This window comes from Acanthochromis polyacanthus, chromosome 4 (genome assembly GCF_021347895.1).
Source record: "Acanthochromis polyacanthus isolate Apoly-LR-REF ecotype Palm Island chromosome 4, KAUST_Apoly_ChrSc, whole genome shotgun sequence".
Taxonomy (NCBI): domain Eukaryota; kingdom Metazoa; phylum Chordata; class Actinopteri; family Pomacentridae; genus Acanthochromis; species Acanthochromis polyacanthus.
In genome coordinates, this window is record NC_067116.1 from 37,552,723 (window position 1) to 37,579,067 (window position 26,345).

At 39.6% G+C, this 26,345-nt stretch overlaps 2 protein-coding genes across 5 annotated transcripts in view; both read right to left on the reverse strand.

Annotated features, from left to right (window-relative positions):
• Nucleotides 1-165: 165 nt before the first annotated feature.
• Nucleotides 166-22,332, reverse strand: arhgap45b (Rho GTPase activating protein 45b). Of its 2 annotated transcripts, none has more exons than XM_022192145.2 (24): nt 21,994-22,332; nt 20,808-21,057; nt 19,330-19,512; nt 14,184-14,324; nt 13,899-13,983; nt 12,388-12,460; nt 10,313-10,388; nt 9,659-9,790; nt 9,474-9,535; nt 9,270-9,380; nt 9,103-9,183; nt 8,848-9,015; nt 8,549-8,686; nt 8,262-8,458; nt 6,932-7,056; nt 6,404-6,490; nt 6,144-6,245; nt 5,875-6,038; nt 4,372-4,560; nt 4,158-4,295; nt 2,913-3,184; nt 2,586-2,820; nt 1,995-2,100; nt 166-1,102 (listed from the first exon to the last, which is right to left on the reverse strand). In XM_022192145.2, exons 1-24 carry the CDS (start codon nt 22,267-22,269, stop codon nt 657-659), a joined length of 3,837 nt encoding a protein of 1,278 aa, XP_022047837.2. In that variant the 5' UTR covers nt 22,270-22,332; the 3' UTR covers nt 166-656. The 2 variants fall into 2 exon arrangements, with proteins under 2 accessions (XP_022047837.2, XP_022047846.2); XM_022192154.2 differs by lacking the exon at nt 21,994-22,332 and adding an exon at nt 21,512-21,982.
• Nucleotides 22,333-23,430: 1,098 nt separating this feature from the next.
• Nucleotides 23,431-26,345, reverse strand: part of tjp3 (tight junction protein 3) — a 33,059-nt gene continuing 30,144 nt past the window's right edge. For all 3 annotated transcript variants that reach the window (XM_022192124.2, XM_022192105.2, XM_022192113.2), the window contains exons 29-30: nt 24,448-24,506; nt 23,431-24,367 (exon numbers count right to left, since the gene is read on the reverse strand). In XM_022192124.2, the coding sequence (XP_022047816.2) occupies nt 24,238-24,367; nt 24,448-24,506 (189 nt within the window). In that variant the 3' untranslated portion in view covers nt 23,431-24,237. The remainder of the gene's footprint in view (nt 24,368-24,447; nt 24,507-26,345) is intronic.

Sequence of the window (26,345 nt, forward strand, 5' to 3'; positions counted from 1 at the left end):
ACCATGGTAGTAGTTACGCTCAGCTGGGTGTTTTCTTCCTGTTCAACTTTAGATATGTTCCCCATTTGTCTTCACTGACCTTTAAAATAATAAAACAAAATTTGAAAATATAAAAAATAAATCTCTATATATACACACATCAGAACAAAGCTGAAGTTACAAAGCTACATTTTTAAAATATAAGAATTTTATTAAAACTGACCAAACATCCAAAACAAAGAAATACAGGCAACATTTATAAGAAATTGCTAAATTATTTTAAGTTTTACAGCTGAAATGTAAACCAGCAGCACTTCAAAAAATGTGCTTGACAAGTTTGCATATTGTACATATTGTGACTTGTTACACACCCTTGAAGCTTTTAAAACAAGGAAAAAAACGCTTTAAAGTAAACTGACAAAATTTGTAATAATTTTACTCAAAACTCTTGAAATAACAGGAATAATTGCATCAAAGAAAAGTAAGCATGCAGAAGTTTTACTGCCAGTATAGATCAATACAGTTGCAAAAATCTACACAGATAAAAAAAAAATGAAAAATTTAATTGCGATGTACAAAACACCGTTTTCAATTTTGCTTGATTTTAATGTATAAAAGTCATATTCTTGACACTGAACTTTGTTTAACAGACTTTACACACAAAGATTTTGATAATATCAGACAAACTCAGGCTCCGTGTCGCGGTTTCTCGTCAGGGGTAATTTCTTTCCACACAGACGTGGCACTGGATGTCCCGCTATGCTCACTACAGGAGAATATGGAGGGATGATGTTGTTGTTGGACTGGTTCACATTGAGCTCGGCCAGAGAGGCGCTTAGATCCTGCTCTGCTGACGTGTCATCATCTGGAGGTCCACTGTTGGGCAGGGCTGGGGGTTCTCCTTCCTCTGGGTGGTCCTGATCCGGATCTTGTTCTGGGTCGGTGTGGGTTGCAGAGTGACTGGACAGGTCCAGACTGTCCCTGTAGCTCAGCTGGTCTTCGTCCACGCTCACCTCGCTCTCCTGCTTCGTCAGGCTGCGGGAGTTCCTCTCATCCAGCTCTGAGTCCGAGTCAGGAGGGTGCTCACTGGAGCCCAGCGACCCCAGCGACCCCAAAGAACTTTCTGAATAGAGACATTTTTAAAAAATACACAAATGAAGTGTGTTCTGCCCCCTTCAAAACACCAGGAACTGAATAAAAACAAGACTAAACTTCAATTCAGCAAATTTAAAAAGGTTCATACCTTAACATCTCATATTTGCCAGATTTTTTTCTGTGCATACATATGCTATTAAATAAAACATATATTACCATACCACTTTTCATAAAATTCTTTGAAGCATTATGAATTGGAAAACTCTGATTTTTCTTTTAGTCCAGTAACAATATTATCCAACTCTTCCAGTCAGGACATTATTGGAGATGTGTCACCAATGATACCTGCACAATATTTGTCCTAATATTAGGACAATGCAAAAAAGTAATGCAAGTATTTTTTTCCTCTCTAAGTGTGCCTCTAACTAGCACCATACTCTGCTCATTTTTGTCTGCCTCTGAGGCTGAAAAATAAAGGTTTTACGGTTGGTGGAATATTGAAGTAGACAAACATTGACATTTTTTGACCAAATTTGCACCATCATACAACTGTTTTTTTTAAAATTATTCTATCAAAGTCAGGTTGTATGATTGATGACCACAGGTACAGATTAATTAACCTGCAAAATTTGAAGACTCTAGTTACATTATGTCTCAAGTTATGGCACTTCAAACATTAATCCAGAGAAGAAAATGGTGGAAAAATCAACATGACCCTACCGTCTTCAGGAATTTTTAATTTAAAAAAAACTAATGTTAGCTATAACCCCAGACTTTACACAGCTCAGCTCAATCAATATTGGCCACTTAAAAAAGAAAAGTCAGTCAAATTGAAGATAGGTGTGGTGCATTCAACAAATTGAGATGGATTGACCTTTTTATTTACAGTGTTAAGTAGCTCGGTCTTCATTAAAACTCACCACATCCCTCTTCCATTTTCTCAGAATCTGGCTTGTTTTGCTCTTCTCTGCTGCCGTCCTCTTCTCCATCAGCAGGACTCCCCATCTTCTCATCTGCAACACTTTCCTGAAGCAGGAGGGAGGCAGAAGTTCAGAGATTATCATCGAAAGAAAACACATCAAGCATGCAAATTGAGGAACAAGGGCAGAATACAGGTATTACCTGTAAATAAATCCTCACTGAATGGCATAACTATTAACATTTCAGTACTTCTGCTTTTTTGCCGATTGACCTTGTATGGTAAGAGTTACACCAGGTTTTGGTTATGTTTGTTATTGCTGGTAGCTTCCTTCTACGTCTTTCACAAACTTTACTTGTTTTGAGTTCTTCAAAATATATTTCCCCATGAGTTTTGCAAAGTATATTTAATAATGCGTTTAAGGTCTCCACATTTTTTTCCTGTGTTTATTTATTGCATTCAAGTTTCATTCAAAGGCCCAAAAGGCTCACTGGTGAACTACATTGTCCAGTATGCTGCACCTTTATAGTTTCTGTTTGAATTACAAAATGCTGTCCTCTACAAACACACAATATGCACACAAGAGTCCCACCTGCTGAGGTGGGTTGGAAACAGAGCGGGGTTTGTTGGACTGAGAGCTTTTGGACTGGAAGATGGATGAATAGAAGACTATGAGGGCCTCCACGATGCGGGCCTGGTGGGGGTAATCAACCAGAGAGGACAGAGATATCGTGGCCCCGGTGGGACGGGGACGCATCAGGGACGGACCGAACACAATCCCCAAGTTACTGGGGCTCATCTTGTTATCTTCCTCCAGCTCTGCGATCCTGGAATGAGGAGAACAGAGAAGATGAGTGGTCAAACCTGACACAAGTTTGATTTTCTTGCCCTTTCAATACAACTGGTGAGATTCTCTGACCGTCGAAGGTGACGAATGATGTAACGCAGCGTAGCGATGTTCGCCTTGGGTAGGTCCTTCAGAAGCTCCTTTAGGTTGTCCACCAGAACCAGGACCTCGGGGTCAGTATCGGGGCCCAGATCCACCAGCTCCGGCCCCCTGACCACTGATGGGGTGCTGCTGCTGGACTCGGTCTCCTCTGCCTCTGGTGACTCTGCGTCGCTCTGCAGACTCTCTTTGGCAAAACCCATCAGCTTGTTGTACAGACGGAACGGCATGATGGGCTCGGGCAGCTGGTTCAAACACACAAGAAGTCCATTAGAGAGGGTGAATTAAACATTAACATACAGAGCATTTGATGTATGACTAAAGAGTATTTTAGTTTTACAATGTGTAAAATAAATTCCTCCTTTAGCAAAACATTCTGGTGTTTACTAGTGAGAAAACTCTTGTTCAGGTAAAGCAATAAAAACAATTTGCAGGGTTTCGCTGGGAAAACTACTCTTTTTAATTTCTAAATAACTAAAAAAAATCTATTTTATATTATGCAATAAACTATTAAACAACTAACTGCTTTATAATTACTTGCAAGAGTCCTTTGTTCCTCTCCATTTCATTATATGGAGAAATGTTAATAGAATATTTTTTTATGAAATCTCTTGAGTCCGTTCAGTGAATACATGAAGTGTTTTATTTTTAACAGTTTCTAAATAAATTAGAGTCAAATCTGAGAAATACAGTTGAAAATGAAAATGCTGGTGTTCAAATTATGTCTTATTTATATCTGCAGAGCTATATCGTGTGCGTGTGTATATATATTATTACATATCTATATTTTTTTTATGATTTACAGACTTTCACTGAATGTGTATGGAGGAGGATTATGCTTACGATGCCTTTAATTGCAGATAAACTGCTCTAGTTCCATCTCTTTCCTATTTCTTTCTTGCCTAGCTGTTAATATAAACATATAAATTGAACGGTTTGATATGTCTAGCGATGATTACAGAGTAAAACCATTTTTTCCAAGAGTCCGTTTGTGCATTCCATGTATGTAGGGTTATGCAAATTCCTCAAGAACACAAAGTTTATAACGAGCAAGTAATAACCAAAAGAAACCTGCCAACCCCAAAACTTCACCTACAGATAGAAAGTGGTTTAGAATCTTGCTTAACCTGCTAAAACCTTGAGAAAGTAAGAGAGTTTCCTTTTATCTGCTAAAATTCTGTTAACAATATATGTGCATGCAGCCGGCACCATGTGTACCTGTCTGAGGTAAAGCTTGAGGACGTTGCTGATGTCGTGAGGGGAACACTGAGACAGCTCCACCAGCTCTTTGCCGTTCTCAAAGGCCTGACACAGTTTCTCCACACGAGTCTTTACTCCGTTCACCCTGTAGATGCCCTGCGAAGAGGAAACGGCGGTTCACAACGGATACTTCAAAATACATCTCTGAAGAAGTACAAATGTGTTTCCTCACCTTCATCTTGAGCGCTCGTCTCTCTATCTCAGAGATACACTTGGTGATGATGAAGGGGATGCCGTCGCTGGCACAGCTGGCGACCTGAGAGAACTCCCTGCCGAACAGCTGCAGCCGACCCTGCAGCTTCTTATGTCCACACTGGATGGTCAGAGTCTCCAGACAGCGCTTGTGACACGCCAGAAAACACTGAGGGGACAGAGGAAAAGTAAGTAACCTTATAAATACCATAAGTGTACTTTTTACAGAGCTTAAAGACAAAACCAAAGTCACATCTTGTATATAAAACTTTAGGAACAGCTGGATGCTCATATATTCACATAAAAAATACAAATAAACAAGGAATGTACAAAAGCGAACAAATGGACTCAGAGTGACATTGCAAAAACAGAGTAATGGAACACAATGCAAATAAGAAGACCGTGACGCAAAACAAATGAAAGATAACCATCTCTAATTCTGATTATATAAAAACAAAAAACACAGGGTCACTAAAGCAGCTCATTAAAAACTGCATGGTAACAATTAGGTTATAATAAATGATACTCATCTTAATAAAACAAATTTGGTCTTATCACAATAAATGTCTCAAAATACTCCTCTGGTACCACCGAATAATAAAGCCATTCCATATTATATAGATCATGTTATAACACCAGTGATCCAGCTATGAATGACAAAAACAGCAAAAAAAAAAAAAGTTTTTGACTTTAGTTTAGAAGTATTTTATCCATTTCTTATTTTGTTCTCTATATTTATTTTGATAGTTTTTATTCATTTATTTCCAATTCTATAACTTTCTAATCTAATTTAGTGAATTTCTAAATTTAGTTTTCACTATTTATGTTGTGCTGTCTTTTTAATTTCATGATTTTATTTAATTTTCATGGATTGTCTTTTTACTCAGATTTTTATCCTTTTTATTCTATATTTATTTTTCTCTCTGCAAGTTCTTTGAAACACTTTGAACTGCACTACGATGTATGAAAGGTGCTATCCAAATGATTATCGGTAGATTATTGTGAGCATATTGTTACGAATAGTATACTGCACATTCACATCTATCCACACCGACGGTATTTATAGATTAATCTATCTCTGCATATTCTTTGTGTATTTGTATCTGCACTAATTTTGGGTTCTTATCACAGTGAAGGTGAGATTAGTCTTTCAGCATGTACATTTTAAACTGCTTTAGTGCTTTTAATGTACACTAGATTGCACTGCTCATTGGTTTGCTACATCATAAAGAATTTCATCAGATTGTGTTCGTCATAATTGCCCTTTATACACTGATTTATGGACATGGAATAAGCCATCTTATCTTATGGCAGCATTTTGTCCATTTTAACTTCTCTCTCTACAGTTTTGTGCACACTAGCTACAGAATGAACTTGTCAAATCATCAAGATGCTTCAGGATCTGTTCATTTATATCTTAATGTACAAATCGGCGCATGAATCTCTGAAGGTTGAATGCTAAAGAACATGATGAGGAACTCACCTCCTCACACTCGGCTCCCTGGAAGTAAACGTAGCTGTCACATTCTCTGCACTTGGCCGGAGTCCGAAGCTTCCTCAGTCGGTGAGTCTGGGCTGCTTTGGAGAGGCCGATGTTACGGAAAGGTCTGGTGGACACAACCACGTCTGGGTCCATGCCGTTAATATCTGCACACAATGAGCCACATCAGGCACGGTCCATGAAACAACACGAGATCTGCAGCCAATTTGTGATTAAAAAGCCACGCTATCGAGACAATCTGCAAATCTTACTTGGAGTTTCGAATGAGGAAACATTCCCGTCTTTCTCATCTGCGTCCTCATTGGACGACATTGTTCCAGTTGATGACGTCCGGGCAATTTTACTGATGTCACCTGAAACAGTTAAACTCAGATCGAATGCAGTCTCATGTTTCCTTTAAGAAAGTCTCAGCTGAGGAGAAGCAAATTAAACTTTGTATTTAAAAATTAGACGCTCTAAATTATTATCAGTTAGAGATGCTCATGTTTGTGTGGAGTGAGTTCACACTCACTTGTGCTGGCATTTGGAGAGTCTAGGCCTCCATCTCCTCCAACACTGTCATCGCTCACTGTTGAACCCCAGGACTTGTGGCCCTGTCCTGTAGATTAATAAAAAAAAACAAAAGAACTGTGACATACAGGATTTTTTGACACTACCAGAGAGGTTTAAATTGGCCCCCAAAGAGGTTTTACTCAGGCCCAAAGGTAAAATTACCGGCAACAAATGATAAGAACTGAGAATTTAACTACTTTCTCTGATTGGGGTTTCATTTACTCATACTAAACATTTTTGTTTATTGCAAAGGCAAAAATAACAGGAAAATGCAGGCAGCACAGACGTGTTTTGCAGCTTCACAGATGAATCATATTTACTGTTTACATAGTCACCCCGAAAGGCCCATTCTGAGCCTGGAAAACCCCTCAATACAGACATTTTTTGCTCTATGTAATCTAGACTACAGTCACATTAAATGAATAACAAAAATCCGCTCACCATCAGGCAACATTTAACTTTCCAAACCCACAGCAGCATCACTTACTCTTGCGCTGAACCTCTGTGTCTCTGTTGTCTGCAGCTGCTGGATCCACGCTGATGGACGGACCGTCGGTTTGACTCGTATGTGTGTCTGTGTTGAAACTGTCATTCCTCGGTCTGTGGCCGTGGCTGCAACAGATTTGGCATTACAAGACAGTAGATATATTTAAAATGGTAATTTATTTGAAATTACTGCATCAGTGGAATCCAACTAAATATGTTTACTCAAATAGAGCACTAGTGTGTATAAATATTACCATTCAGCTATGTTAACTTAAGTTTTCCACTGTCTCTTAAAAAAGGAGCTATCAAAACTTAACTTGGAGGCAAAGTCAGCAAACTTTATTAGATTTGACCGGTGACTGTTTCAAAAGGTGAAAGAACCCTCCATGATGCCACCCAAAAGCTTTCTGTAGAGCCTTTGTGTGGTGGCTTTCACTGGCAGTGCTTGAATACCTCTCAGTTGATTCAAAAATAAAAAGTGGAGCATGAGTGAAGCCATGCAACTGTTTTAGGGCTGAGGATGCTAATTATGCAAATCTTTCCAATCTACTGTTTACATAGGTGTGTTATATAAAAACTCACCCCCTGCACAGTTGTCAATAATGAGGGAATTAGTTATTGAAACCAAAACTTTTTCTATTAGGCTGTAAACTTGTTACTTTCTACTGTAAAGGTTGGCATTTTAACATGGGCGTCTACGGGACTGATTCGCCTCAAGTGGCCATTTGAGGAACTGCACTTTTTGGCAAACCTATGATGAGTCACTGTCACTGATTTATTCTAAGGAGTCACTATCTGAAAAAGTTTAGAATAAGAGCTGAATTGATTCTATAAATGGAGGCTGATAGCAGGAACAGTATCTGAGCTGAAATGTTTTAGTTTTTGTTACATTAACATGTAAATGGAACTGCAACACAGATTTCTTTTCATTATTATTTAATCTACTGGTTATTATTTTCTTGATTATTGATTCATCTTTTGTCTATAAAATTTCAAATATTTGAAAAACTTCCATTTAAATTATTCAAAAACTTCTGCACAGCTAATGTAAACTATGCAGGTTCTTCACCCTAATCATTTTTGAAAATACAGTCTTGGTGCCCTCCCCATTCGTTTAGGTGGGGGTCTGGTCCCAATATCACTGTGCAAGATGGCTGCTGAGTAGTCTTTGGTTATGTGCCAAACTACTGGCTTCACATTTTGTGTACAATCATGATAGTGGCATCAGTCTTTTCTTCTACTCTCAGGAAGAACAACAATTTAAGGAATTAAAAAAAATGTCCAGCTGTTCTCGAAGGTTTCAATCTTAAACCTAGAACTGATGATCTTACTGCGACGACAAGCTGGAGGACGAGTAGTCCTCGAACGTGTAGTGGACATTTGGTTGCTCTGGCAGCTGCAGGTCTCGAACGTGGGCGGCGTACTGCTGCCCGGGGTCGTACAGTTTGCTGCTCTCGCACAGAGTCTGGTAGTGGACGGGCAGCGCTACCGTCTGCATGTGCATGAGCTGGTAGTAGGAGATGGTGGCCTGGAGGAGACAGTTTGAGAGAGCTTTAGTAGCTGAGATGTCAGTGTGTTGTAGCACTGAGGACTTGTGAGGGTTTATGTTTGTTCTGACCGATCGGAGGGTCTGATCGCTCTGCTTGATGACGTCCTGCAGCTGCCTCAGCACTGTGACCTTTGTGTGCTCCAGCTCCAGCTGCTGAGTGATGGCATCTGCTATACACGTCCGGTAGGTGGCCTCGGCTTCATCAGCCTGCAAATACGCACAGACACTTACCTTTAGACTAGAAAGACACTACAGCAGCCAGATAATCTTGATTTCAATCGAGATGGTGCGATTAGTGCAATGATTTTTTCTGCTGCAGAGAGAGAGCTCTGAAACCACAAAGAGAACTAGAAAACAATGATAAGAACCTTGTTTCGAGCTTCTTCTTCCACTCGTTTCTTCTTCTCCACAGATTTCGCCGTAGATCCCCCTCCCTCCTCTTCCGCCCGGCAGGCTGCTGTTTTGGCCTTGTCGTACTCCTCGCAGCGGACCATGTAGGCCTGCTTGGCCTTGCGCAGGTTTGCCTCGCACTCCATCTAAACAAAGACACACATAGAATCAGATGATTGTGACCCTTTGTTTCTTATTATTACACTCAGATTCATTAATTATTAAGGTCATACCAGTTTCCTTTTAGCTCGAATCCACTGCTCCTTGATCTCCTTACGCTTCTTTTCATGCTCCTGTTTGCGCTGTATCAGAGGCTGCACGGACAAATGTCAACACAAGTTACAGTTCAATTCAATACCTCAAAGATGTCGTGAAGGGTTCGTGTTGCTGCTGAACGAACCTGGATGAAGGTCTGGTTGTGCAGGGTGGTGTTGGCCTGCTGCAGCCCAACGCTCTGCTCCTGGTCTTGCTCCAGAGCCAGAGAGTAGATGGAGAAAAGAGGCATGTGGGGCTGGAGGGAGCAAGCATTTGATTATGAACAACACAGGAATTGCAGCTTTTCTATTAAATCTTTTAATCTTTAGAGTTGAGAAATGAGGTTTACATGTGTTATGCTGTGTTTGCAGGACTGGTATAATCTCTGGAGGCCTTTGGAGAACTCGGATTCTGGTAAAACAAAGAAACACAGACGTGGCAATCTCAAAAATAACTTCAGATTTCCATCACGAGTCGCCGCAGTTTGCTTGCTTCATGCCTCTAATCGACAAAACTTCTGACACTCCCACTCACCCAGTGAAATTCTCTTTTCCACGTAGCTCATCAGGTCCTTCATGTACTTGGAAATGGTTTTGGCGTACAGCAGAGCAGAATCCACCCCTCCCTCGCTTCGCTGAAGGATCACATCCACTTCCTCAACTCTGCCTACACATCGGAACAAACTCACTGCTATGACAACAAACTTTATTTGTTGATTGTGATTTGTGGGGGGGGTGAAAGTTCACACGGGGGAGGGGGGGCAATGACTTACTGCTAAAGCGATCATCTGCAACATCGTGTGTTTTATTGCGGTTTAGTTTTTGGTGGCGATTACTTTGGAATCACAGTGGTCAGTATAATGATGCCTCTAATGTTACTCAGTGGTAAAATCTCACTTTGTAAAGTCAAAACTTGCATTTGTCTTAAGTTATTGTGATAATAGTTGTTTAACATGTGACCTAAAAAAAAAAAACTAAAACATGCATGCAGCACATTATTTGCATCAGCAGGGGGAGACCTTTCATCCTGAGTTTGGCACAACTAATGCACAAACTCTCATGATCTGAATAAAGATTGGATCACTCCTGACTAGATGGAAGGATTAAGGTGCAAAAACTGCATCTGTGATGGACTTAAAGGTCCAAACAAATCCAGAGATTGAATGGAGGACAGGAACTTGTTGCCTACCCATGTCCTGCAGATCGCTCCTGAAGTGTCCTCCGTCTCCTCCCTGGCCTGTCGCAGCGTACAAGTTCTCCATCGACTGCAGAACACAAAGATGATGGATTTTTTTTTTTTTTTTTAATTCTAAACCAAGTAGGATGTTGGGAGCGGAAATCTCTTCATGTAGAGCGATATTTAACCTTGATGCAGGAAACTTTTAGCATGATAAGAGCACATATTATACTTTGTGAGGGTTTTCCCTTTCCTTTAGAGTGTTAGAGCTTTTCGTGCATGTAAAAGGTCTGCAGACTTAACGGGATATGCAACAGCGACGGCAGTCTGTCATTTACACATAAATTTTTCTCATAGCTACATTCACATATATCTGCAAAAGTGCTGAAAAAAAAACATGTAGCATGAGTTATATTCATCATATACACAAGACTAGACAGTACATCAAGTGACAATGCATATTTATAATATTTCATAACTAATAAACAATATCAGCTAAATCTTGAGTCTCAATCTAGAGGATAGATTCAAGAGCTTTCTTTTTTTCACATCCTCACACAGAATGTGCAGTGGAATGCAGACTGACCGTTCTCAAGGCTTTGCAATAAAAAGATTAAAACAGAAAAAAACCTTTGAACAAACTGTAGAAATTTAGAAAAAAAAGTCACAATGTAATGAAGAATAAGGCGGTAGAGCTTATCCTGCTAAATATAAACTGATGTGAAGAAAAGCAAACATGACTTTTAATTGGATCTGGGGATAATTTTTATTATGAATAATATAATAGTAATATGAAGTTACTGATGATGCTACTTATGCTTAAATGCACACAAATCCCATATGAAGACACTCATATGGAATCTGCTGCTGTCGGGTGCTGCAGGTATTTAATAAATTCAGAAGTAATTCTTCTACAAACAGCTTGCAGTCCGTCGTTTTGTGTGAGCCTGTCTATCAATGCAGTTCAGACTTACGCAGTGTTGAAAGCGATGCAGATATGTTACTATGTCTGACAGAGTAAGATTGCATAGCAACTTTTAGAAAAAGTGACCAGGGTGCACATTCAGACATCTTTAGATGCCGTCGGATTGAAAGGAGTCTAGAAGTCTGAAAGCTCCTTTGCAAAGCCCAAATCACACGCCAAAGGGAATTATTCTCCGCTGTTAAAATAGTACTGCTTATCGGCCTGAAGCGAGTCATTTCAAGTCCAGGTTTTTCTTCTGTTCCTTATCTATGTCACCGTTTAACACATTTGCATAACGGCCGTCCAGCAGCTCGAGCGGCCCTCAGGCAAAAACTGAGCAGCTTACTAGAGGTGTGACTGCTACAGTTACATCCCCATCAATCCAGAGTTGCAGAACATAACCAGTGTTAGGTCTCTTTTGTCTGGACAGCTGACCAGTCAGAGCAGAAAGGGGTCTTTAAACAAACAGCAGCAAAATGAAGTGTTTCAGACAGTGGATGAGGAAATGTACGGTACGAGAAAAATAAAGTGATTTTTGAACACTAAAGCATGCAAACCTTTTCTAGTAGATCCCAAATATGCATAATAGGGGCTCTTTAATGTATTAATTAGCCACACTATTTACAGGGTGTCCCCCCCAAAAAATACATAATTTAATTACCTATTAATTTGTGCAATCAATTTTTCTGCTTTCAGGAATAGACATGTTGTTTACAGCAACAGAAGAGGCGTTCTGTGTATTGAAGTATGCCCAAACTCAGTCAAATGTGAATGTGCGACGTGAATTTGTTCAAAAATTTCATAAACAAAAGGAAAGCGGATTTGGACGAGGCATAAGAAGCTTCAAGAGGAAGGCCGTTTGTGTTGGAAGAAAGGATCTGACACATTTGTAATAACTTTGGAGCATGATGAAATTACCATCGCCCATAATTTTTCATTTGAAATTTGCAGAATAAAACATTTTAAGTGCAAAATCAATCCTATTAAGTATCATTTCTCTTGACCATGCAGTCATTCCATTATGGACATCTCAAATGATGTCGTTTTTTTTGGGACACCCTGTATATGTATGTTTATTTTAAGTGGTGGATGGGAAACATGGTTAACTCTGTGATAAACTCACCCTGCTCTTCTCAGTGGGCAGCAGTGAAAGCAGAGTGCTGCTGTCCACCTCCCCCATCAGCAGTTCAGACACACTGAGGAGAAACACAACAGAAACAATTCAACGTCATGATAGGGCGAATGCATCTAAAATTAGAGTTAATCTTCAGTTTGTGATTAATGGTTGGCAGAGAAAGTATTAAACAGATTTTAAAACGAGAGAAAAAAAAAAGAGGAAGAGGTCCGGGCACTGTCTGAAACCTCGGCAGGAGGAAGGAATAACAAATAAGTGTTATCTAAGTGAATTTTGTCTATCAGGTTTTATCTTTGTCAATCATAATATCCGCCAAGTAATTTGTATGAGGAAAAGTCCTCTTGTGATCAGTTATGGGACCGACTTGTTTGCTGAAGCATTGGCTAATCAACAAAAGTGGGATCTCCATCTTGCTGTTCACGACAGCAAACAATGCAAAGAGAGAAAGAGCGGAGGAGAGAATGAGGAAACAGACTTGTCAGGCAGATTTCAACTGTCTCTGCCAGCTCACTTCCTCCTAAAACTGTGACACTCGTCTAAACCCTGAAATGACACAGACAGACATGTGATAAACTGTTGGTGCAACAAGCTGCAAATATACACAACAACTGACTAATTCTGTCTGCAGGTTGAAACATAGAATTCTAAAAAAAAAAAAAAAAAAATCTGAAAGAAGTATTTTAAGACTCAACATATAGAAATTAGTCTCAGCTCCTCTCAGGAATTTCAAATCAAGTGAGCTTTGACACAATTTAATCTACCTTTTATTCAGAGCAATCTGTTCATTTAGCAGTCAGGTAGTTTACAGTGTTTTCAAATTTTGGTTTTGTGTCATACGGTGGAACACAAACCACTTCCTGTTTTCAGCTTTGCCTCATGCAAATGTGTCACCATTGCTGCACTTCTCTCTAATTCCCAACAACAGTCAACTGTATTGAGCGTTAACACACACAGACACACACACCACCTGATCAGACTGTGTGTAATACAGGGTGAAATCTGTTTGGACACCAGAATAGCTTCACTTTAATACAGCTGGAAACTGTGACATTGCTGATAAAAATTAGGATTTTACATTGGTAATTAATGACACAATTACTTTTCTGTAATAGTTTCTGTATTAACTGAATAGTTATTTGGTCTATAAAATGTCAGAAAATGGTGAAAAATGTCGATTAGTGTCTCCCAAAGCCCAATAAGACGTCCTCAAATCACCTGCTTTGTTCACAGCTCAGAGTTTTTCAGTTTACTGAACATGTGCTGAAAGAACTACTTTCAGTTTTATCACAGAGGAGTAAAGAAACCAGAAAATACTCAAATTTAAGATTTTTTAAAAAGGGAGAAAAAGGTGAAACTGTCTGATTCCACTTTTTTCTCCCTTTTTAAAAAATATTCAAATCCATTAACAAAAAATTGGTCCATTAATTTGTGACCAGGAGCTTTGGCAGGTTGGAATATTTCACACTGAAAGGGGCTATAAAGGTGCATCAGATACCTACTTGCTACTAAAAGCAACTGCAATGGTTTCAATGGCCTTCTCAAAGTCCTTTTTATCTGCTTCGTTACAAGCCTCATAGTGGAAACCTGAAAAAAAAATAAAAAAAATCAGGCATGTGTTCAGGTTTCGGTTACGTACAAAAACACCTGCACATCATTTACATCACAGGATTCTAAGTACAGCGCGATACTGAAAGACAGAAGACTGTTTACAATAACTGAATCAGTTATTGTAAACAATAACCTGCTTATTCTCCTACTACAAAAAGAGTCTTTTCTGCACTGACCTTTGACTTTGGATATGAGTTTCCCAGCAGCGGTGAGGATCTCCACGGTGTTGAGCAGCGGGTACGTGTTGATGACCTGACGAAGAACCCGCAGAACCTCCCCTAAACACTCATGGGCCACCGGCCGCTGACTCTCCTTACCTGGGGGGGAAAGAAGGACAGCAACGAGAAAAAATAAGCTGAACAGGCTTTAAAATCAACAATATCGAACGTTCTGAATGATTTTTACCCTACTATAATTACTATATATTACTATATATATTTTTACCCTATTATAATACATAATCTGAATTACTGCCAGGGCTTGAAAGCATGTTGAAAGCTTTTTATTTTAGCATGACATACTTAAAAAAGATGCTGTGACTTGAGTCTTGTTTCAGATAAGTTGCCTTCGTTTTGTGTCTCCAGGTTACATTTTCACTGTCAGTGCAGTTTATGGTGCCTTCAGAGTTAGATCTAAAACTCTGGAAAGTTCAACAAGCAGATTGTGGACAATTTGTGAGACTCAGATGTGTGAAAACAAACTGAGTTGTAAGTTTTATGTGTAAGCTAACCATCTATTCATAATCAAACATGTGTTTACCAGGGCTGAATAGAGAATTTAACCCAACAGGAAACAATGAGCGAACTGAAAAAAAAAAAAGCCATTTACAATACAAGTTATGCAGCACATCAAACCAAACATTTAAACTAATGCTTTGACGGTTTAATGTCGTCCTCCTTGTGCGACAGTCACACTGTAGATGGCGTCTCATGTGATGATTCTCCATCACATGTTTTAAATCTGTTCCAGTCTATACTGAACTGAAGCAAAAATGATACCACAAATCAAACTGCAGTATCTGCCTGAAAAATCACAACTAGATATTTCCCCTGATACATTTAGCCTCACTGTTTACTCCTCTTCAGAGAAACACTCGTGTATTTTCAGGTAAAACCTGACCACTGCTTTCAGTAATGAGACGTTTGTGCTGCGTAACTGAGTACAAAATAGAAACCTCATTATGAAGAACCTCTCTGAATGCAGACTTACAGTTTCTGATACGCTCAAAAAGAATTCCATTCGGTAAACGGGTTGAACCAAAAAGAGTTTTTGTTCACCGTCACATTTTTCTTTGAGAGACTTGCTGCACAAATTCTGCCCGTTTTCCTACTGCAATTAATACAAATTCACCGCTAACCAGCAGAATGTTTATTTAAGCTCATAACAGTCAGAGCAGTTTTGCATGACAGCAGCCCCTCTTAACTGCTTAGTTTAGTCAATAAGAGGTCAGAAAATGGCGAAAAATGTTGATCAGTGTCTCTGAAAGCCCAAGATGACGTCCTCAAATGACCCGTTTTGTCCACAACTCGGAGATATTCATCTTACTGAACATGTGCTGAAAGGTCTACTTTCAGTTTTGTCATAGAGGAGGAAAGAAAATAGAAAACATTCCAATTTGAGAAAGTGGAATTTCGCCCCACTGCCACACTACAAATAAGCTGTAAAGCTTGTATTCCTTGTACTTCTTTAAATCTAAAAGCAGTCACAGCAGATGTTACTGTCCTTGAATGCATCGGAAAGAAACAACGTAGTTCTCCTCGGCAGATCACAGTTGTTGTTAATGTTGAATCAGATAAAATTACACCTAAAGTTTACTGTAGTGAATTCTGCATATTTCTTTAAAGTGGCATTTTGCACTTTCTACCTTCTTTCCAAACAACCAGCAGATACTTTAATGTGCAGCTTCCAACCAACAAATGGCCCGACCCATTCTGTTAACACCATCCTTTGTGCAGAGAATAAACAAAATTCTATGATGTGTTGATGTGTTAATCAGTGAAATTCAGAGGTGTCAGTGTGTGACACATTTAGGGCTCATTGTTTCCTGTTTTTTTACAGCTTTTATGCTAAACTAACAAACTGTGGGTCAAAATGTTACACATATTCACAGATCTGGAGTGATATCCAAACACTATTATCATTTAATCAACAATTACAAAACTTAGAACAACTTCTCCAGATGTTTTAACAAATCAATGTAAAGTTACATTAAAAATTCCACTATTATACATATATGGGTCACCATGGTGTATTTTTACAGAGCAGTCATGCCTGTATGAGCAAGTGCTGAGTTTAACCAAAGAAATTTGACTAAAGAGATCAACCGCAGTATGAGTAATGGTAATAGTCAGCCTGGTTAAGTCTATTAAAACGGTCCGGTTCAGTGACTGTTCACCAAACAGATGTGGATAGTTTCATCTAACGCAATGCAAGAGAGTGATTAAGTGCATTTCCCCGAAAAAGTAGTCCTTAAAAATCCTTCTCTGGTCATGAATTTAACTCACAAAACTCATTTCTGTGTCTAAAAGTTGCGTATTTAGTGCTTTTTGCCTTACGAAAACGATTCCTTCCTGGCTTAAAATGTAACTTTAACCAGCAACTTTGCTGAAACATTGTAAAACCACTCAACAATACATAATAGCAAGTTGGAATATCAGACTAATTCAGCTTTACTGGTACATTCTAGAACCAGGAACCGATTCTGAAGAAGAGCAATGACACAGAAAGCCTCACCATGCAAGTTAACAGGATTGGAAAAACAGGTTTGTTACGCATTAAACCCAACAAGTCTGAATCTGTGTTTTTGACACCGTCATTGGTACATGGCCATTTCAAGACAGAAATAGTCAGCCGTGGCATCAGCTGATTATGTCACTCATGATAGGTCTTCTAGCACATTAAAAAAACCCACCACGATATGGGGATGTTAACAAGGTGAGAAACTTGACTTATCAGCGTTTCTTCAGCAGACAGAGACGGAACAGACAGTTTGAACATGATAATGGACAGACCAGAGTGTCAGACAGGTCAGAGCTTTAGTGTCACCGCTGACACATCTCCAGCCTGCATCCTCATTTCCTCCTCACAGACACCGGTTTTCTGTCAAGTGTTGCAACCTCTCACTCCTCCTCACACTGAAAGCCTTTTTTCCCAATCAAGCCGGCGGGCTGACGGAGGAGACCGAAGGGCAGCCGCTCCTCCATCCTCCCACAGTCTGTTTGCAAATGTGTGTCAGAGAGTCGAAGCAGCAGCAGCAAGAACAGAGTGACCTGAACTTGGCGCCAGAGAGGATGTGGTCCTTTCTATTGTTTTGCAAGATTAGAAACCGATTGTAGTGCCGTGCTACATCTGCTTTCTGTCGCTCACGGCAACGACATCACCTTGCTGTCGAGTTTATGAAAAAGTGGGAGCTTAAAACAGAGCTCCAGGTTAAGGGGAGATCTGCTCTGATTAAGACGTGGAAGCTTCACATCACGGCGAGGCAGCGGCCTATCAGAGGAGGAAATGTGGACGAGGCCTTTCTGTCAGAGGCTATCCATCATGGCTTCCTGTTTAGAACTCACTGTGGGTGGAGAACGCGACAGAACAGAGCCAGATAACAGCAGACAGAAAGACTCAAAAGTTTCTGTCTCAGTGCAAACTTCAGGGATCTGCTCTGAGCTACGACATAGCTAAGACATAAACCGTAATGATGATAAACTTCTGCTCTCTGGAGGTCGACTTAAAGATATTTTGCAGGTGAAATCAGGTCTGAGGAGAGCGTTTTGACTCCATGAAGCCGTTTTAAGCTTCGCTGCATCATGCAGGAGGGGAAGAGAGCTCGTACGCGGCTGCAGTAAACAAGAAACTGGCTTCCTGCTGGAGACAAGACTGTGGTCGACTCTGTGGGCGCAGCGGAAACGCAAGCCTTCGTTTGGAGAGAGGAAGCTCAAAACTACTTGTGCAGGGAGGCTCCACCTTCGATTTCTCCTCCCCTTCGGTGCAAAGTCAACGTGTTGGCACAGCGAGCTGATGTAAGACTGACGAGAACCTGTTGAGGATCCTCCATGTCCTCTTTATGAGGAGAGTCGTGTAACGTAAAGAGGAAGAGAAAGACCAAACAGTATTGTTCTGTCTGTAAGCTAATACATGGAGGACGACCCGGCACTTGACACGCACGCAATAGCCATCACACAACAGAAACTATCACACACTGTAAATAATGTTTTAAACACAAAAACAGATTTTTTTTAACAAGTTACTTTTGTTCTACAGTTTTTCCTTGTAAAAATCATAGTAAAATATCATTAATTTGCACATTAAACCTAAAAAACTGTTTATATATCCACATTAAATCAAATGATCCTGTTTTAACAGTTAAAATATCATTGTTTCATATATATTGGATGTCATCCGAAATAAAAATTTGAATATTAAAGATTTAAAAACGGTGAAAAAAGTGTTAAATCACAAAAAAAAAAAAAAAACAACGCTGGTCCAAACTGTAAATAATGCCAACATAAAAAAAAAAAGTAATTTGATCTTTTACAACATTTGACTTAATTTTCAGTTTTTACTACATTTAAAATCAGAAAAATATCAGTATTTTACAGATATTTGCCATTATTCAAAAGAAACAGTATATAAATTAGGGATTGAAGATAGTAAATTATTTTTTACCCGTTAAAGTTTAAAAGTGTGGAAAACAACTATTAAAGTCACTGAAAAAACTTTTTGCTTTGTTTTTAATTGAAATGGTGGTGATGATTGTAAAATGAAATAAAAGATCAAAAATGTAAATATGTCAACATCAAAACTTTGTATTTTTTACAAACAGTAATTTGTTCATTTACATTGTAGGAAAATACACTGTTTAATGTGTTTAAATCAGCAAGAAATATCCTAATTTTACAGATATTCATCACTATTTTCACTTATTTTATGGTATTTGAATGTTGATTCAAATACTGGCACCCTTCCTGCAAAATTCTCACATTTTTTCAATGTCTTTAATTTCTTTATTATTATTTTTCTAATAGGGTGCATACTGTCACAGCCCACAAACTTAAAAAAAAAACAAAAAAAACTTGGTTTCACTCAAACGCAGAACTATGATTTGTCTGCAGCAGGAAATATTTCAAACCAAATCAAGCCAGAACACACATCCGTCCACAAACACACTTCCGAAAGTCACAATTTGGCAAAGTTTCACACGCTGACAGGCCTTACAGAACACCATTGAATCCTGACAGGTGAGGCTGTAAACGTTTGGGATCTTATTGTGTGCTGACTTGTGTTTCAGCTGCAGGTGAAGCTTTAAATCCATCAAATTTCTTTTCTTACCTTCAGCCAGAACAACGTCCTTCAGTTTCTCCACAGCCTCGGCGAACCGAGCCACGTCCCTCAGCAGAGCCGGGATGTCCTCCACCTCGATGGCGGTGCTCTCTGGACCGTCAGACGGAGTCGTCGGGGTCAGAGCCCCTCTGCCCTGACCCTTAGTGAACACCCAGGACTGGAGAGGGAACCCTGAGAAGGGATGAAACGTCACTCAGCAAATACGAACAATTTGATTGACATTTTTTGTGATTATACAATCTTTTATCAAATATTTAGCTTTCACTTCCAAAGTTTTAAAGGAAGAATTCCACTTTTGATAATCAAGTTGAATTAAAAGACGTGTCAGTCACATGTCTGTACTTAGACAGTTACCTCTTAGAGTTGGTTGTCTGGCAACTGTTTCCAAGAGATACTTCGACTTGTTGAACTCATAAGAATATTAACGGATTTTTTACACTTTCTGCATCAATGAAAAAAGTGAGGAAAAGCCTGCACTGGTTTAAACTGTAAACAATGAAAGATGTTTCAACAGTTCTGACATTTCTTTGAACAATTATTTTAGAGATTTTCTAAGTTATGTTACAGATAATCAACATAACAGAATAAAGTTTTAACTGACATGTTTGTCTATAAAAAAAGGAGGCCAAAAGTGTACACAATGTCCACGACAAAAATCTGTATTTTTCCAAATAATAATTAGTTCTTTTTAAAACGTGTCACCATGAAATCGTCTTACTTGAATATTTTTATTTATTTATTTTTGCTATTTGCAGCTATTTTTGTTATTTTTACAGTTTTTGAACATTAGTTTTCTACCATTTTTTTCTGGCACCTTTGCTGGAAGACTTTTTTTTAACAGAATTATTTTCTACAGTGTATCATTTATGTTAAGTTCAGCTATTTTGCTGCTAGCAGAAACCCTACATTTACAGGATGAAGTAAGAGTGGGACCTTCTCATCAGCCCAGAACATAAAACTACTCCTTTAAATGTTAGGATTTCTTGGTTTTCTCTGCTGTATGCGATTACAAATTGAACTTCACATACAGTAACAACTAAATCAATGTGAAGAGGTCATTTTGGGGCGGATGTAACAGCTACTAAAACCAATCTTCAGTGGGCATCTCACTGACTTTGAATAGTTCAGACTTTTACAGTCTTGGTTCAGGTCGTATGAGTTCTGTAAAGCATCTTGAGACAATCTGAATCGTAATTGGTGCTATCTAAATAAAACTGAATTGAACTGAAGCTTGAAAATCCTTCTTGACACTCAAATTTTCAGATGATACTGAAGTGAATTGTTTGAAAGGTCTGCATGCTTCATTTCAGAAGCTGTTTTTCATGTTGGGTGTCCTGCTAGAGTGCTACATTTGTCCAGATTGTGTTTTCTGCCTTAGCTCAGATGTGGTGGATCCAAGCAGCAGCAGACATGAGTACCACCACAGAACCACAGTGAAGCACATTTCGTAAACTTCTGGACCGAACCTGCAGCGCTGGCGTGTCTGCTGAGGGCGGTCGGCCTCTTCAGGGTGGCCACAGGAGACGGACACCCCACGCCCTGCATCGCGGCCAGCTTGCCATGCTGGATGCTCGGGGTGCCGGGGCAGGACAGGGAGGGGTCCTGGTGCCCGGCGGAGGTCGGGGTGAGCAGAGAGGAAGAGGAGGAGGACGCTGGGGAGGAGGAGAGGGTGGCGTCGCCTGCATCTTTCCGAGGCTGCTCCTGGAGAATGGACAGCTGAGGACAAAGACAGAAAAGGTCAAGAAGATAACAGTGATTCAAGCTCCTACAGCCTGAGGACACCAACATGAGCAGAGCTGCTGTTGGTAAACACACAAGAGGACTTTCACAAGATCCTGCGCTGCGTTGTGCAACACTTCCTGACTCCAAGTGACTGTTGGGTGCGGCAAGCTGAGCGGAGTGTCGAGTATCAGAAATGTCATGTAGGGTTTGGAGCAAAAAAGGTGGGAAAAAACCTGATTATCTGGATGAAAAACACAAAAATAGACATGGAGATGAATTTTAAGCTTGTGATTGGACTTTTTCCACCAATTAAAGAAGGTTTGAATGATAGAGGACACTTCTGAGGCCTTATGAGTGAATTTCCAAGCAGATCAAAGAGTGCAAACATCTCACAAGCAGAACAAATTCAGCCGTGTGTAGCTGCTGATTGTAGCAGCAATGCACCTACCTGTTTAAGCCATACGTTGTGCTTGTTGGGCAGAATGTCCAGCCTGTCCTTGCCTTTCGACTCGGCGGCTCTCTTAACTCTCTGGGCGGTAGAGTAAGGGTTGTAGCTGCTTTTGCCAACACGTTTCAGCATGCTCTGTCCCCCTACAGCCCTGTCCCCATTCTAATTACCAACCTGAAAGTGATCTGCAGCCTGACACTGCCTTAAAAAAAACCCACAGGACAGATACTTCCTACATGCTACTGAACCAGATATGAGTCAGAACGTTCAGCTCTGTCACTCTGCATCTGAATGGAAGTTTAAAAGCAGCCAGATGACAGTTTCAAACTAAATAAATTGTATATCTGATGTAAGGTAGTTTAACACTCACACTGTGACAGTCTCTCAATCACCACTGATGGTCTCTCTGCGGCTGAAGGTCATCTGACACCACACACACTCTCACACACACTAGTAGGAACCAGAAGTGATGCGCTACTCACAGACGAGGCGCTGCTCTGCGGCCCTGGGCTTCCTGCTCGGCTCTTCTTCGAGATGGATGGCGTTTTGATCAGTTCCCGTTTCTTCCTGGTGAACATCTTGAGCGTGCCTTTGCCGTCCATCCCGACCTCTTTGAGTTTTACGCACAGCCCCCCCACCCACCCCCCGACGCGCCACTTGGGTGATCTGCCGCTCAGCGGGAGCTCGCTGCCATCCAAGCCGACTCTGAGCCACGGTAACTGTCTGCTGTCTGTCTTCCTCCTCCCGCTGTCGCTCATCGAAGCCGCGCAGGCTCACTGACGCAGAGAGACGCAGACCGCAAACTGTGCGCTCCAGGCATCCGCTCTGCTGCGCGCAACGCAGCGTTTCCTCAGAGGAGGAGGAGGAGGAGGGATGCGTCAAAGATACGTTATCCAGCAGAAGATTTATTCTGTTTAAGTAACACTCTAAAAAAACTGAACCCTGGAAGTTCCCTATAAAGTCAAAGCGGACCTGAAGTGAGAAGGAACCAAACGCACCCAACTGTCTGCGTGGTTCAAACTCAGTAATCAGTCCATCTTGACGCACGTGTGTTTCCAACATGTGACCCTCCTCTGAGCACCTGCACCAACCACTGAATTAAAATCCTCAGACTGGTTCAAAACGACATTTTAAATAAGCATCTGTCACGGTAACTACCCATTAAATATGTTTTCTTTTCCATTTTTTGCTGAGCGTTACCCTCAAAATCTACTTTTTCTCATCCCGTTCTGCCAGTTGCAGAAGAAGCAGCTTAAACGGAATTCAATTTGGTTTGGAAAGTGATATTAACAAAGTTTAAAAGATGATTTAGATCCTCCAAGACGAGTTCACACTGATTTACATGTCAGGAAGAAAGTTTGAGAACAGTGGATAATTAGACATGACATTTGATGCTGATTGTAAAAATGTACTTCCTAATGTTTACTGAGATGTTGTATTCGGAGGGAAAAGGAACATCGCTCTGAGTTGATGTGGTTTTATTATTATTATGACTATAAGTTCAAATCAAAGCCTTTAATGTCACTGTATGACGGTGCATACAGTGACATTGGGAGAAGTTGCTGATATTGGTGAAGTTCCATCATGTCAGGACAGAAGTTTAAATTTGAAGCCTGCTTGTTGCTATCTTTAAACCCAAAACAAACAAAAATTTAATTCCTTTCCTTTAAAGGTGAGAGTTGTGATTCTGCCTCCATCCTGTCAGCCACTGACCAGACTGACACAGAACTACTTTAAACTGAAGCTATCATTTAAATGGAGAGTGCCAAATTAAAGTCATGTTTCTACATTTGTCTCCTCTGCCGATGAACTAAGGATTACTTACTATTTATGAATATGCAAAGTGTGAGCAATACATTCATTCATATGTTTAAAATTTTTAAAAGAGGTTCTGTACACAGAGAGGTCACAAAACTGGATGGAAGTTTTGGATACGTCACATTTAATTGCAATTTAGTTGTTTATATTACTAAATATATGTACAAAAGACGCGTTTGTCGTCTTTGCATCATTAAACACACAATTTGAAATCAGAAAAAAACATTTTAATGTAGAAAAAGTTAAAGCAACATCCAAATATCGACAATATAACATAATTTCTAATAAAACATCTAAGACATTGTACAGTAGTCAGCCACAACATTAAAACCACCTGTCAGATATTTTGTAGATCCCCTTCATGCAGCCAAACCTTTTCTCAGATCCTTCCTCTGTGAATGAGGTTGGCCACAGATGCTCAGCCACATTGGAGTTATCTCTGTCGTGTTCCTCGAGCTTTCCTGAGTAGTTTTTTACGGCATTTGGAGTGCATTGTCCTGCTGAGGGAAGGCGCTGTTGTCTGGGAGTGAGTGTTGCCAGGAACCAAAGTTCCTCAGCAGAACATTTAAAAGCATTTAATTTCAAAATATGAGTTTAATATTGAGGCTGAGTAGTGTTGATTACAGCAGCAATAACAAAGGGCAAACTGATTTGTTTCATGTGGGTATTTTAAATAAAAAAATCTGAAAATAAATCAGGCACTTTGATCTGAACATTCATCTGGGAACCTTTTTTACGATGTCAAAACTTGAAGTCGTCACTGAAGGTTGCAGTAATCTTGAATCATCTCCACAATCCCTCACCTGAACAGACATTAAAAAACAATCCACGAAACAAGAGGTCATTGTGGGAGTGAACCCGTTTCCTCGTTAGATCAGATGTCAGCAGCGTTCATCTTCTGTGTGAGTCTACAGTTCAGTTGCGGGACCCCATTCAATGTCCTCGTCCTCATCTTCATCGTCGTCGTCATCGTCGGAGCTGTCGCTGCCACGGATCTGCGTCCGTCTGAACTGGACTGCTTGGTGGTGATGTGCTAAGCTGTTGGAGAAAAGCAAACAGGATTCAAAATGAGCACAAAAGTTGACTTTGTGAATCCCAGAAGGCCAAAGAAGACTTACACGATGAACTGAGGGGCTTTCTTTGTTTCAGCTTGTGCCTGTGGTTCTGCTGAACGAGCCTGTAGCAGAAGAAAAAAGCATTTTAAACAAGGATTTCTGATAATTCTTTACAATAAAATTCATATTACACACAGTGTGAAACATTGTAGATTCTATGGTGATTTAATTGCGAGGTCTAAAATGAATTTAATCTTTTCCAAAGTTAGATGGGACAAATCTACAGTCAAGTTACAGACATAAGCTTAGTAAAAGTCAGATTATTGTGTTGAAATGCTAATGTGAACGCACCATTTTAGGCAGAAGAATCAAACAAAAAAGGTCAAACAACAAATTCAGTAGAGTTTCATTTGAATTCAGCAGCTTGTGTCATTACATTAACGTTTTTTTCCGTATCTACCAGATGTGGTTTACTGTAATTTAAAAGATCACGTAGACTGCAACGTTTCAAACTGAAACCTTTCAGGATAGCACTCAGACCAGATTCAACCGTGGCTGTTAAGGTGCTAAAGTTTCAGATGTAGAGATGTCACACAGCCAACAGAGGTTAATCATTTCTGTGACTTTGTTAGACCGATTCTTCTAAAACAGGAAGCAGATGAAGCCACCAACTCACTGAACCTCGTTGAAGGATGTGATGCAACAACTTCAGACAGAAAAAAACACTGAGGGGGACTGGCACTAATTTCTTCTGGCAATATTTTACAGATTGTTGCTTAAAATTTATTGTAATGTCCGTTTATTCTTCTTTTGCATTTTATCTATCATTTTATCAAAATTATACCAAAATTGTTGGCAGTTTTGCCCAATGAGAGACTAAAGCAGATATCTTTGAACCCTCTGAATTCTACAATCTCCTGAAATATTTTAAAGGCACAACGTCTCCAAAAATATCAGCAAAATTACATCATTTATCGAAGACAGAAACGGCAAAAACAGAAAAATTCACTAAATTTTCAGCTTTCCGACAGTCTTTGAACTACTCATCTGTGACCAAATCTAAGCTTGAAACTGTGATGTTTTAAAGTCAATTTATTCTTTGTATCTCATTTGAAAAAATTGGGGGAAAAAAAGTGTTTGCATGAGCCAGATTCTGTTAAAAAAAAAAAAAAAAAAATCTGCACTCCTCGACACAAATGTGAAGATAAAAGTAACTTAGCTGCAAGCAACAGATACATGACAAAAATCCAGGTATATTTTGGCTGAAATGAAAGTAAAAGGAAAATAGTAAAATCTCTATGATACGTACAACCACAATCTTTTTATTTCAGTATTAGTCAAACCTGCAGAAACTGGAAAAATGCTGTACAAGGTGATTCCAAGTTTTTAGCATTTAATAACAAATATTCAGATAAATTAAATTTTCCCTCCTTTTTCTTATGATTTATGGCATTATACACACGTGGACAAAATTGTTGGTACCCCTCAGTTAAAGAAGGAAAAACCCACAATTCTCACTGAAATCACTTGAAACTCACAAAAGTAACAATAAATAAAAATTTATTGAAAATTAAATAATCAAAATCAGCCATCACTTTTGAATTGTTGATTAACATAATTATTTAAAAAAACAAACTAATGAAATAGGGCTGGACAAAAATGATGGTACCCATAACTTAATATTTTGCTGCACAACCTTTTGAGGCAATCACTGCAATTAAATGATTTCTGTATTTGTCAATGAGCGTTCTGCAGCTGTCAACAGGTATTTTAGCCCACTCCTCATGAGCAAACAGCTCCAGTTGTCTCAGGTTTGATGGGTGTCTTCTCCAAATGGCATGTTTCAGCTCCTTCCACATATGTTCAATGGGATTCAGATCTGGGCTCGTAGAAGGCCACTTTAGAATAGTCCAACGCTTTTCTCTCAGCCATTCTTGGGTGTTTTTGGCTGTGTGTTTTGG

Bases quoted from the DNA above. Each gene is read 5' to 3' on its own strand.
- arhgap45b (XM_022192145.2), bottom strand. From the start codon at position 22,269: ATGAGCGACAGCGGGAGGAGGAAGACAGACAGCAGACAGTTACCGTGG. The intron at 9,381-9,473 runs GTAAACCTCATT...TGCTCCCTCCAG, and splicing joins GCAAACACAGCATAACACAT to CCCCACATGCCTCTTTTCTC. The intron at 6,039-6,143 runs GTAAGATTTGCA...CATTGTGTGCAG, and splicing joins TTCCTCATTCGAAACTCCAA to ATATTAACGGCATGGACCCA.